Source organism: Macrobrachium nipponense, chromosome 26 (assembly GCF_015104395.2).
Source record: "Macrobrachium nipponense isolate FS-2020 chromosome 26, ASM1510439v2, whole genome shotgun sequence".
Lineage (NCBI taxonomy): Eukaryota > Metazoa > Arthropoda > Malacostraca > Decapoda > Palaemonidae > Macrobrachium > Macrobrachium nipponense.
Genome location: NC_087215.1, coordinates 77,160,779 through 77,174,570, shown reverse-complemented (window position 1 = coordinate 77,174,570; position 13,792 = coordinate 77,160,779). Strand labels below are relative to the sequence as shown.

Below are 13,792 nucleotides of genomic sequence, written 5' to 3'. Positions count from 1 at the left end.
ACAGAACCAGGTCTATAACGAAAGGGGTTATTTTATGGAGTGTTCCTTCCTCTTCTTGATTATATTAAAATTTAGGTTGTGCAAAGTAAAGGGAAGAGATGAAAAATGGTATAAATTCTTCGCCTCTTCTAGGAGTCTAAATACAAGAGCAAAAACTCAGGGACAATCGCGTATATATGATATAGGATTGGAGACAAAGGTCTGGAAAATGAGATGAAATTATAAAGATATACCTACTTATTCCTAATAATAATATAATTCCAGTGGATCTTTTTAGTTTGTCCGCCCTGGGGGTTCCGATGGTAGGTAGGTAGGGATCAGGAGGGAAGGGGAGACATGATGAGTAGTGCCGTGTTCCAGCACAGTGTAGCACGTGCCATCAGACTCGTCTCCAACGAGAAAAAAGTTTTGCAACTTGTATCCAACTCACCAACACAAGCTCCTGAGGTCAAGTAACCAGGAGGGCACTGACACAGGTAACTTCCAGGAGTGTTCGTGCACACGGAGACATTTGGACATGGATTGCTCAAACACTCATCGATGTCTGAAATACAGATATGGCATGTAAATGAAACATACAGAGAGAGAGAGAGAGAGAGAATAATAACTATATATATGGAATGCTTCTTCATTGTTTTTGAAATGCGACTGATTCAAGATGATACAAAAAGGACTGAAATAGTGAATCCATATCTGGCGATGGTTTCGATAATAAATAAACCTACTTTGCACATGGGTTCGTTTTCTGAGAAATTCCGGTCATCCAACAGTTCAGGGGTCCAAATTCACAGCATTATGTAGAGTCAAGATCAGCGCACAGATTTACCAAATATTTATTGAAATCCAGGAAACAATGAAAAAATGACAGTTTTATCTGCTTAAATGAAGCAACGATTGAAAAACAAAATGGGAATAAAAGGGAACGCAAATAAACAGAAACCTGTGTCAGGGGATACGGACAGACCAGCAACATCTTGAGAGAATCGTAAATCTCTGCTTAAGTAAGCAGATAAACTGCTCATGTTTTCAGATTGATCAAAAAGTGGCTGTTGAAGAGCAAGATCTATATGCCAGGTTCCTAAGAAGCGCTCACTCCACAAAACACACTTGCGTGAGGTGCAGAGCTTTACTCCTTTTGCTTTTCATTACAATCTCTGCTCTTGCTTCTGTAAACACATAAAACTACTCATTTTTCAGCATATATACTTGTGTGTGCATCTCTGTCGAAAGAAGAAATTGAAAATAGACAGGAAAACCTAAGCAAATTCACGCAAGGGAGCAGTGAATTTGGACCCCTGAATAATAGGATTACTGAACTTCTTACCTTTAGCAGAACAATCACAGACTTGATAAGGCTCCGGACTTACCCGCACAAGATCCCCCACTGAAAGCGTATCCTGCACTGCAGTTGCAGCTGAAACTTCCAGGGCTGTTGGAGCAGACGCCGTTGGGACCACAAGGACTCGAATCACATTCATTGAGATCTGGTGAAAAGACAATGGTTAGTTATGTAAGAGAATAAGAGAGCAGTGGTTAAATGCTTTTATCTATTTATCTTTTATTTGTTTATTTTTTATAGACTTTTGGCTTTTTTCAAACAGAAAACCAGTAGATATTTATAAAGTACCTAATGAATAAGCACCTTTCGTCCGAATTAGGGAATGGAATAGAATGTAGAATAAAAAAAAAAAAAAGGGTTACAGCTAGGGGCCGAAGTGACTCTGCAAAGACTCTTAAGCAATGCCTACCATACACAACGTTAGGTGCACTGACACTAACCCCTACGTGAATCAATCCGAACTGAAGAGTCCGGCATAATTCTTCATGGTAAGTGAGATCTCCAGAGTTAAACATGATCAACTGTTGCAGGCGATGGTAGGCATGCCCCATGAATGCCATAATTTTGGCACAGAAAGTTTGAGTGAAATAGAGCTTACTCCTTGGTCATTGTGAGAATTTCACACAGCACTGCCAAATTGTAATTTTTGATAAGGTCTTGTGATATATTTATGCGTTGTTTACAATGCATGGACAGTTATTAGTTTTCCATATAAGAAAACCTTTTAGATGGCATTTGTCTGCCTTTCTCCCCTTTTTTGTCCGCCCTCAGATCTTAAAAACTACTGAAGCTAAAGGGCTGCAAATTGGTATGTTGATCATCCACCCTCCCATCATCAAACATATCAAATTGCAGCCCTCTTGCCTCTGTAGTTTTTACTTTATTATCTTATTCAAGGTTAAAGTTAGCCGTGACAATGCTTCTGGCACAGCACAAAACAGGCCATTACCTGTGGCTGAGTTTCATGGGCCGTGGCTTGGAGTTTCATACAGCATTGAACGCTGTATCGAAAACTTCGGTGCATTTTTTCTTGTTTCTTATTTTGTGTAGCCTTTATCGAAAGGTCTCCCTGGGGATGACGTTCAATTAGAATCTTAAGATGTCAAGCGAAGACGCCAGACACTGTTACCCTAAACAGCCCTTTTGTTTCTAATATGTTCATATGGAACAGGCCTGCAGTGGCCATTAACTTGATATTTGTGCTTCCAAAGAGTATAACGTTCGTTACAAAGAAATGATAGAAGATAACAGGAAATGCAGAGAGAAGAGATCATTATGAGCAAAATATAAAGCAGCAAGTTAATAGATTAGGATTTTTAAATATGAATGATAATAATACCTATATCCTTTCTAGTTTGATATATTATGAAGATCAGATGACAGGATATACAGAGAGAAGAGATCAATTATGAGGAAAATGGAAAGTAACAAATTGATAAATTAGTCCTGTTCCATATAAATAAGAAATATATAAAGCATAAAAATGGAAAATTAGGCATGTTCCATATGAATAAGAAAATTGTATAAAAAAAAAAAAAAAACAAAACCAAGTGGTTAAAGTGATAAATTAGGGCTGTTCCATATGAATAAATAAATAAGTAATAAATTGATATATTAGACATGTTCCAAATCAATAAGAAAAACGTAAAGTAACAAATAGATAAAATAGACATGTTCCATATGAACAAGGAAATATATAAAGTAATAAATTGACAAATGAGGCCTGTTCCATATGAATAAGGAAAATAGAAAGTAGCAAATTGATGAATTAGGCCTGTTGTTCCATATGAATAATATTATCACCCAGATACTTTCCTGTCTAATAGATTATGAATAAAGTGCTGCGAAATCCAAATATTGGACGCAATGTTATTTCAGAATATCTGGGACCGATCAAATTTTCAATATAAACACTGATCCTAGACATTAGTGTTTTTATATTATTATTTCAGTAGACGAAACCTATTCACATGGAGCAAACGCAGTAAAGGGACCACTGAATCGAAATTCAAGCTTCCAAAGACTATGTTGGTTTCACCCTCCCACCACAGACCACACGCTGCAGTAGTAACTGATCATGATACATAGCCAGAGATTTTTTTTCATCGCCCTGGGGGAGACGCCAACCCGCGGTATCTGAGAGGCATATCACGTCACTAACCACTTTACCAGCATATAGGATCCCAAATGAGAAGTTTACATGAAAGTGATACTTACCAGCACAAGTTCTGTTGACTGCTTCATACCCAGCGTTGCAGAAGCATTCATAACTTCCATGTGTATTTTGGCACTGGGAGTTTGGCCCACTAGTACAGTACAATTAGCTCAATTTTAGCTCAAACCTCAAAATTTAGAATGACAAACTGAAACTTTGGGAATATGTAGAAATGATTTGTGTTATCTTCATCCAAAAAGTCCCAAAAAATCCAGTGACGGGTTTTCGAGTTATGGCCACAAAATGGCGGCCATTTTGGAATTTTCAGTTTTTCTCATTTATTGCTCCTAAAGGGTAAAAAAATAAAATTGGTAGATGAAATATACATTATTTTGTATTATATGGTAGTTTTAGAAGCAGCTATTTGAATAAATTCATCAGTACTAAATACATCAGTGGGAAATTATGGGCCTTTATTTAAAAAAAATTCTGTTACTCGTAGTTGACAGGAATATTCCTATTCCTGCTAATGGAAAAATAATTGGTATATCAAAATTTTTACCTAAATAAACAATCTGCAGAATCTTCTTGTCTTTCAAATGACATCAAAATAACAATTCTAGGACGCACCATTGCGGGGATATCTTCGTTTGAATACAAGTACTTCAATTGGTGCCATTAGCAATTACCTAGTTCCTACCATACAATCGTCAACATTTTGCTGTTGAAGACATTCATAGATCACATGCTTATGATATTATAATTAGTTGAGGATAAATTCTAGGTCACATAACCACAATTACCATAAAAATTATGTAGTGAACTGAGCATATAACCGGTAACTACTTGCAACACAATACAATGTGGAAAAAATTATCAAAATTAGTTTTACACTATACAGCTGTACAGACAAAAAATAACTTCAACTTGATGAAACTCCATTTTTACGCACAAGGGATTATGCATTAATTACGCTAAAACAAAAATATGAATAATTCTTTATTATTTCTCGTAAATTATTTCCTTTTCTTTTTCTGTAAGGGTTGAGAATAGTCTTCATTTTCAGTTTCGCTCTGTTTTTCTACATATCCATCTATATCTCCTTCTTTATCTTCATCAAATAAACATTGATTATTGCACCCATGCCCAGCACAATACCCACACATATGTGTACAAGGGAGTCCACTTCTCCTGCACTCCCAGTTCAGTTCACAACCTTTTCTACAATTACAAGTTATAACATGAAGGAGGGAATGTGGTACGGGCCCTTTAAGCGATGTTACTGGTCTTAGTCGGTCATTTTCTAACTTCCAACCCCAGTCAGTGGGGTCTAGAGTAATCCCTTGCCACTGTTGTACTCGATGAAAGGTACGATAAGAATGTTGGCGTGCTGTTGCTGATGTTGGAGGAAGTGTAGCTAGATCAGATTTGGCATGTACAGGCTGTTTAGCTATCGTCCTTAAGTAATTAAAGTACCTTTGTTTATCAAGACTACCTTCTGGCTTTCCTCCATACAGGACCAGAAGAAATGCTTCTTCAGCAGCAGCTATATCATCTGCAGAGTCCTGGGGGTCATTAAAAATTCGCATCTTGTGACTTAGTATAGGATCCTCCTTTAATCTTTTATAAGGAACCCTTTTACCCTTGCGATACAGAGCAGAGGTTGTATCGCAACCTGTTATTGCATGCAGGAAGAGCAAGCTGTCAGTCATGTCCCCCATTTTGCTCTGAATTCTTTCACTGCTGAATATTTTATCAGGATGTGCTTTGTGTGCTGGGATCATCATTTTGATATCAGTCTGAGGTTTGGCAAGTGCAATTAAGAGGACAAGAAGATCAGTGTCCTCCCCCACAATAACTGATTCCTGTCCTGAATCTCGTAAATGAGTTGCTGTTGTTACTATCAATCTGTCAGCATCTGCCTCTGCCTGATGGACCTTACAGCCAACAGCTTCCAGATGGGTAGATAGGAGTTTGATCAATTCTATCTTGTTTTTAATATTTCCTAAGAATTCCTGCTGAGACACCGGGACTTGTATGTGGCTTTCTACAGCTATAACTCTAGATGATTGTGTCCTTCCTCGATGAAAGTGTTCTTCATCTTTTGTATGTGAGTGCCATAGCCATCAAATACTGTGTGAGCGTTCCTGTACTTCTGTTTAATGAACGATGTATACTGAGAACATATCTGACTGAATGTAGCAGGACGTTGCCACACAACATGATGTAGAAGGTGCCCACCATCTAAAATATGCACTGCTCCAGCTGGAGGAACATTTTCACAGGGTGCCAATGCCTAAGTGACTGGTACAAGAGCAGATTTTTTTGCTTTTCTCATAGAAAAATCACCAAAGAGGGAAGGTGGTTGAGGTGCAATTTCATACCCCAGATATGATGCAAGGTCAGAATCACTTCTAGCAACGCATATTATTCGATGGAATAACTGGTTTGCATTGACAGTAATCTGTGTATCATTAATCATAATTGATTTTGTTACAGATGACAACGACCTGATGTTGTTTCTTCGCTGTAGGTGAATATCTCTGAATACTTTTCCTTCCATTGTTTTCATTGATGTTCTTCCAACAGTATAGGCTTCATCACAATTAACTTTTTCATTGGCAACAATACCACTCGATATGGAGATTAGGATAGATGTTGGTCGGTTGTGTGGGTTGTGTACAGCCAGCCAATTTTTTAAGGTATTCATGTCAGTAAGATCACAAGTCTGCCGAGATTCACGAAGGTCAATGTGCTGTTCTGAAGTGGTAGCAGTAACTTCACTAACAGACTCAACAGCATTAATGATACTGGCTGTTGCGGGCATTGACTTAACCCATTTAGCAATAACTGATGCCGTTATTCCACGTCCTCGGGTGAGACCTCCAGATGTTTTGATGGAACGCATGAGGACTTGCTCAATTGTCATATCGGTCCAGATCCCTGACCAGAACTTGTCAGATCTTCTAATTGTGAAATATCCCTCTGTTGCAAACTTTTCAAGCTCCTCTGGTTTCATGACTTTTTCCAGTTTATGCAGACTTTGCATACTTCAGGTGTCCTGCTGCATGCAAGTAAGGTAGCATGAGTTTTACACTGTAGAGGTGAAGATTCCAATCACCATAACGCTCTGCCCTTATAAAGAGTTTCACAATTGTAATACACCTAAAATACTGTACCCATAGCTTTTCGGTTCTTCCACATGATTCAACATCTGTAAACTTCATTTCAAGTTGATTCATGATGGACTTTACAGCTCTTGAATTTGCTGTTACCTCCAGTGTTTCAGTGGTGTCAAACAAAGACATGCAGCAGGTTTGTAAGTCTTTCATAAGAGTCTCATTAACCGAAGATGACTCCAACAATAGTACTGCTAATGTAAGTTGAGTTAGGAAATGAGCTCGAAGACTCCTGGCATAAGCACGTCCAGTCATCATATGAACAACACTGTTCTTTGCATACACTGTCTCCCACAGATCTTCAAGGCCACTTCCAACCATCATGGTCCCTATAGCTCCTAAAAATGACATAAGAAGATGAAACCCTCCAAGGCGTACAGTGATACGGGAAAGAGGGCTACTGCGACCAGCAGCAAGAACCATATCACAAGCTTTAGAGTAAAGTGGTTGGTCAAAGGTTACCATGATTGTAGACTGTTCACTCTTTAGACCTTCTGCAGCATTCAGGAGGCAAGTGTAAATCGTAGAAGGGTTGGTAGGATCAAGATTAACAAATGGTACAGGTAGTACAGCTGATGTCTTGTAAGATGAGCTTTTACTGTATATCTTGCTCATAAATCCACTCCAATTCGGGCATGGGAGACCTTGAAGCCATGTGCTACATATCCACAATGTGTCAAGCTGTTGGGCTAGTTTGACACTTGCAGGTTCTTGTACAAGTGTTTCTATATCTTCAGCAGTCAAAAATGAATAGCCCTTTGTCATAGGAGGCAAATGGTACACAATTAATTTGCTAAGTCCCTGAGTTGCTAATGCCTCACTGTCAATTCTCTCAGCCCTGGGAATGGGCTGTTTTCATGAACTTGATCTGCCGGTGTCACACACTTGATTCCTCCCATTGAGTGGAATGTATTATGACCATCTAAAGTTGCAACATTATAGTCAGCATTATCATATACAAATTGGATATATGACCGTGGATCTACTGCAGTTGATGGGTTCATTGTAGCTGATGCTTCATGCAGCAATACTTCTCTATATCGGGCGCAGAATCCTAGGTTAGAAACGATGTCAATCAGTACTCTTGATCCATACTTTCTGTGTAGATGAACACCCAGACCAGTTTGTATGGGCGAGACAAATGATCTAGGACGAACAGCAGCAATGATAGCATGCTGTATACTGATTGACTTTCTTTGTATTTGATTATCATTTTTTTTTCGGTTTCAAGATTCCATCAATTAACATACGAAGATAATCTGGAACAAGCTCACAATTTCCAGAAATGACTTGCTCTGCTGAAGGGAATACCTCACAATTGTAAGCTTTTGAACGAATGTCATTTCGAATGATCAGAGCAGCAGTTTCTATCAGTCTTCTAGCATCTTCAGAAGGATCACTTTTTCGTGCATCATACCATTCATCCGTTAAAATATCTTTCATACATTCAGTGAAACACACCACTCCACTCTTTCCTATCTTATCAACTATTGTTATTTGATTTCCATAATGGTTCTTGAGTTTCTTCTTCAAGTATTGATTACCGTAATTAATACCAGCGTTTTGATAGGTACTCATAATTGACGTTAATTCATCAATAGAATACTGGCATTCATCATTTTCTTACAAATACTCGCACAGTTTGATAAATGCTATTGACTTTTCCTTATCCATTTTTCGTCCCTGTAGTGTAGCTGTTCCTGGCTTTGCCCTGCCTGGCCTCAAGAAGTATTTGTAGCATGTGCGATGGTACCGTCCCTCAGCTGCGACAAGGTCAATGACATTAGACACTCGGAGAGGAACCTCTCTCCTTCAGTTATCATTTCGTTTTTCAGCACTAATGCGAATGTTGTTAACAAATTCTAGTGTTTCCTCGACACTAAAATCATAAGAAGTTGTCTTCCTAAATTTTTTCACATCCACAGCAATTTTCTTCTCGCAAAATATACACTGGGATTTAAAATCGAACTCTTGCCTGATTTCATGGGTCGTGTGAACTTTTCTAGGTGCGGACTCCAAGCGACGTGTGTAGTCTTCTCTACATTTCATGTGGACAACAACGGCGCTCTTGTTTTTCAGTAATTCTTTTACATGTCCTCTATTGAAGTACTATTCTCAATTATTTTATCCAAACCTCTAATGACGTGCACAGTTTCACCAAAACAGTTATTGCCAGTAGGCTCGCACAATATGCAAAATTTCGATTTGTCGTCCATTTCTGTGCCTTTTCAATAGCTGAATTCGCTGTGTTTCACTCTACCTGAAAAAAATAGAAACATTAATGATCATACAGTACAAAAGATTTTATAGTATGTATGTATTATATATTATACTGATTTGTCACATAAGCGGAAAAAAGTACGCCTGCAGATGTAAGTATATATACATATTCAAACAAAGATACTATGGCAGTGGCATGTCATAGAAATGTCCTTTTGGTGTCATTTAAAAGACAAGAAAATTCTGCAGATGATTTATTTAGATTATAATTTTGATATACCAATTACTTTTCCAATAGCAGGAACGGGAATATTCCTGTCAACTGCTAGTAACGGAAATTTTTAAAAATAAAGGCACATAATTTCACACTGATGCTGTTATTACTCAAGAAATTTATGTAAATAGCTTCTACAAGTATCATATAATAAAAGCCTGATGTGTATTTCATTTACAAATTCAATATTTTACCCTTAAGGAGCAATAAATGAGAAAAATTGAAAATTCCAAAATGGCCGCCGTTTTGTGGCCTTAACTCAAAAACCCGTCACTGGATTTTTTGGGACTTTTTGGATGAAGATAACACAATTCACCTCTACATATTCACAAAGTTTCAGTTTGTCATTCTAAATTTTGAGGTTAAACCCTAATTGTACTGTACTACACAGGGATTGCTGTCACATTCATTTGTATCTGATGAAACGAAGAAAATATAAACTATGATGGTGTTGGTGGTGTTCATATGTACTAATACTTATTACTCTCATCCAACTTGGAAAGATGAATAAAGATATCTGACATATTTTCAACAATTTGAGACGCAAATGTAGTTTTCCAAAGCTCGCTGTTGTGTTCTAGTTTCCATATAAAATCACAGTTTAACAGAAGAACTTGTGCAAAAGGGAACCTTATTACGTGATTGTGGAGTGGGTCTTCACAATAACATTTTGATATGAGGCTTTGGAGAATCAGCTAAGAACCTCTGACGAAAATGTTACCCGAAGGAAATCTAAAAGGATTGTCATAACTTGAACACCAACGACATCAAATGAACCATAAAGGTAAGAATGTATGAAATGTTCAGTAACACTCACCTCCACATTGCTCAAAGCCTGCATTGCAAGCGCATTCGTAGCCTATTTCTTTATCCTGGCATTCTGAGTTGGCACGGGCAGGTGTCGTTCCCTGCTGCGCATTCATCCAGTTTCACTGTAGTTACTAAAAGGAAAAATAAGGAAATGCAATTACTCATCTACCAGAAATCTTGAAACGATCGATCACGAACATGGACGACGAGAGATTTCGTATCACTCAGGGTATATCTTATATTTGACATCAAAGTTTAGGACAGTTTAAAAAATTTTAAGTCTACAATGGAAATCTTGAAGTCATGTGTTTATCTTTTTTAAAGGGCATAACAAGGAAATGCCACAAGACAGCAACTTCTGAAGAAGAGCTTGATATATTCATATAAATGTTCTTTTTCCATAGGTTACTACGATCTAGGCAACCTATTTCTTGAATGATACTCTTTATACACTACTGTGCCATATAAATGCCCTTTTATCCAGTGGTGACACAATTCTTTGGAACTGATTACAACCTCTGGGTCAATAAGTCGAAATCACAGTCGCCCTGTGATTTCGAGTCATTGATTTGAAACCGCAAAATCAATTAATTGCTCGAGAAAACGGTAAGACTACTTTGTGAACTACTTGTTTTTAGAGCATTTCTTCTTCTCCTTCTTCTTCTTACCTTTTACACAGCAGGAACATAAGGGCGTTTTACATTCATTTGGAAAGAGGAGTCCGTCGCAGTCTCCTTTCTTCCTATTTTCGATGCAATAGCCGCCGTTACAAGTGCATGCATCAGTTGGTTTACAATCTGCAAAGTGAAAAGAGTCATGTCTAAATACCTCTCTCCAGTCTGTGTTGAAATAATGAAATGATGTCTTAGGGAACAGAAACAAAAGGGATCTTGATTTGCAAACTAATAGACATTTTGCAGTTTCGTAGTAATCACATTTCTCTATTGACGTCAGAAAACGAACATTTATTACATTTACGATATTATATTGGCCTTCTATTGTGACCAGTAGATCACTTGCTATGTAAACTCTTGAAAAAAGCTGAAATATGCTTTCACATGAAAGTGAGTACACAAAGCTTATGACAGAAGACAAAATAATCCACGAAGAAAACATCAAGGAAATTATTAATTAAAGACTACTTCACGTAAAACAAACTCAGTCTTATTATGTGAGGATGATGTCAAGGTCTTTCATACTTCGCATTTTCCACTGTGCATTGTTCTGTTCTGCTTACGTACCCTTGGGGGTGGGGGTGGGGGGGGGGCGGTTTGGCACAAACAAGAAATGGCGTTATTGTAGGACTTCTTTCCTATCCCTGTAGAGAATAAGTGATATGACAACTTACAAAATCCCCAAGAAAAAAAGGAAAGGAACTGACCCTTATTATGCACAGGTTTAGGTGTAGGTGTACTTTTAGCTTTAGTCGTAGTTTTATGAACTGGTTTTTCCCCAGAATGGTGGCGTCCACGTTTCTGTAAGACAGAAGAAAAGTGCGTAATTGTATTCAACTTCTGAATGAAATTCGCATTTATATAATTTAAACTAGATTGTAACAACATTTACGAACTTATTCATAAGACAAATCATTAGCTTCTGGGAAACAATAATTTAAACTTTACAGAGAAGAAACCATGTCTTGGAAAGGGAACATGATTCCGATTCTTGAAATACTTTATTATAAAAAAAAAAACAATGTTACGGAAAGGCCTAAAACCTAAACATTGAATTTGTTAGCTGAAATAACTTCAATTCGGTCTGATAGAGTTAATCACAAGACTACCGTCAGTTCGGCGAGCTGGAACTGCGCCAAGGCCAGGAGGAAGCCGAAGAGAACTAACGTTGTCGTCATGATCACGTCAGGCAGAAACACTGAGCCAAATGCACACTAGGGTGATCCTCTAACCTCTGTGGAATGACCTCAGCTATTTCTCACCTTTTATTGGTGTTCGCAGACTTAGCCAGGTGGCACTCTCTGTGTCTGCGCAGTCACAGCCAACACCTGTGCCGGATTCCGTCAATGGCAGACCGCCAAGGAGCAAGAAGACTTATATGTGACTTCTCTGAACCATTTGAGAAAGACAGATAGGAAATATTATATGTGAAGATGGAATTCTGATATCGAAAGTCCTCTCTTAATAATGATGAGAGGAAAACTGTGTTCTGATTGAAATCTTTGAAATTGGACGCCTTCTCAAACATGTTCACCAGACATTGCGAAGGAGACACAATATTTATCTATGCATAAAAACTTTTTTTTTTCTCTTTTTTGAAAAGTCGGCAAGTTGGACATACTCTTCTAAATTCATGAGGTCTGATAAGAGTCACTTAAAGTGTCGGCTATTGTTCAAATTAAACCTTTTATCTCCTGTAATAATAATAATAATGATAATGATAATACCCATAAATATACAGAGACAGGAGAATGACAAACAGAACGGAGGGATGGCACAATAAACCAGTGCACGAACAGTACATGAGACAGACTAAAGGAGTGGCCAGCGATGAAACGTGGCAATGGCTACAGAGGGAAAACCCAAGAAACAGAAGGAATGATAACAGCGGCACAAGACCAGACCCTAAGCACCAGATATATCCAAGGAAATAGTATCTCACCCATATGCAGGAAGTGCAATGTAAAAAATGAGACAATAACCCACATAGCAAGCGAATGTCCGGCACTTGCACAGAACCAGTACAAAGGAGGCATAGTTCAGTAGCAAAAGCCCTCTATTGGAGCCTGTGCAAGAAACAGCAGCTACCTTGCAGTTATAAGTGGTACGAATTCCAACCTGGGGGAGTGATGGAAAACGATTAGGCAAAGATCATCTGGGACTATATGTTATCAGAACAGATAGGGTGATACGTGTGAATTGACAAAACCGAGAAGAAAGTACCACTCATCGATGTTGCAATACCATGGGACACCAGAGTAGATGAGAAAGAGAAAAAATTGATAAGTATCAAGACATGAAAATAGAAGTAAGAAGGATATGGGATATGCCAGTGGATTAGTGATTTTCCTGTAAAACCTTTGTCTTTGGGGATTGGCTTTGGTTGGACGTTAATCAGGGATTTGGCTATGGTATTTGGGTAGGTAAAGGCAAAAGGGCTAGGTTTTCGAAGAGTTTTTGTCAACGTCTTAGTCCAGTCCAGGTGTTGGATTTTTATTATATTGTTGGGTGTCTTTCTGTTCTGTCTTGAGGGGGTCGGTAGAAAATTACGTTTGCTTTGTGAATTGCTTTCTCAATTATATGGTCAGAATACTTTAAAGACGAAAGCTGCTCACGGATTAGTTCAAATTCCTTTTCCAGGAAATCTGGGGAACAAATTCGTGTGGCACTTAAGAATAAGATGCTCGCTGTGCCTATCTTGATAGAAATGTCATGTTCGTTTCCCAGATTCCCTGGAAAAGGATTTTGAACAATGAGGCATTTTCCACACCCTCGGCCTCTTCATTCGGTAACACAGAGGTTCATGATCTTTGAAATTCATTCAAAGAGAGAGAGAGAGAGAGAGAGAGAGAGAGAGAGAGAGAGAGAGAGAGAGATTTATGTTGAGCTTGACCTCTTTTAGATATTGTTTGTTATTGGTCCTGAATTGCATCCTCTATTCTTCTACTTTAAATATGGGCGCCATTTACACGCTAGTGTGGGATCGTTGTAATTTAACCATGACGGGTGTCCTTTACAGAACTACTTTAACCCAAAAAACACATCATTTTCAACCATAATCCCCTTGTTAGAAACAAATCCTTAATCAATTCTCGAGTCTGTGGGAAGAGATGTGCAACTCTCTCTCTCTCCCTATGCGGT

General features: G+C 38.2%; 1 protein-coding gene and 1 long non-coding RNA gene across 2 annotated transcripts in view; both read right to left on the bottom strand.

Annotated features, from left to right (window-relative positions):
* The window catches only part of LOC135199897 (uncharacterized), a 363,734-nt gene extending 362,249 nt beyond the window's left edge, over positions 1–1,485 (bottom strand). The window contains exons 1-2 of the long non-coding RNA XR_010311153.1: positions 1,368–1,485; positions 431–544 (exon numbers count right to left, since the gene is read on the bottom strand). This is a non-coding gene — a long non-coding RNA (uncharacterized LOC135199897). The remainder of the gene's footprint in view (positions 1–430; positions 545–1,367) is intronic.
* An 8,499-nt stretch (positions 1,486–9,984) lies between these two features.
* Positions 9,985–11,873, bottom strand: LOC135199893 (uncharacterized). The gene is made up of 4 exons (XM_064228019.1): positions 11,761–11,873; positions 11,359–11,452; positions 10,646–10,774; positions 9,985–10,108 (listed from the first exon to the last, which is right to left on the bottom strand). The coding sequence occupies exons 1-4, from the start codon at positions 11,827–11,829 to the stop codon at positions 10,035–10,037; spliced, it is 366 nt and encodes a 121-aa protein (XP_064084089.1). The 5' UTR covers positions 11,830–11,873; the 3' UTR covers positions 9,985–10,034.
* Positions 11,874–13,792: the final 1,919 nt, after the last annotated feature.

Bases quoted from the DNA above. Each gene is read 5' to 3' on its own strand.
- LOC135199893 (XM_064228019.1), bottom strand. From the start codon at position 11,829: ATGACGACAACGTTAGTTCTCTTCGGCTTCCTCCTGGCCTTGGCGCAG. The intron at 11,453-11,760 runs GTAGTCTTGTGA...TCTGTCTTACAG, and splicing joins TCCAGCTCGCCGAACTGACG to AAACGTGGACGCCACCATTC. The intron at 10,109-10,645 runs GTAAGAAGAAGA...TTTTCCTTTTAG, and splicing joins ATGTTCCTGCTGTGTAAAAG to TAACTACAGTGAAACTGGAT.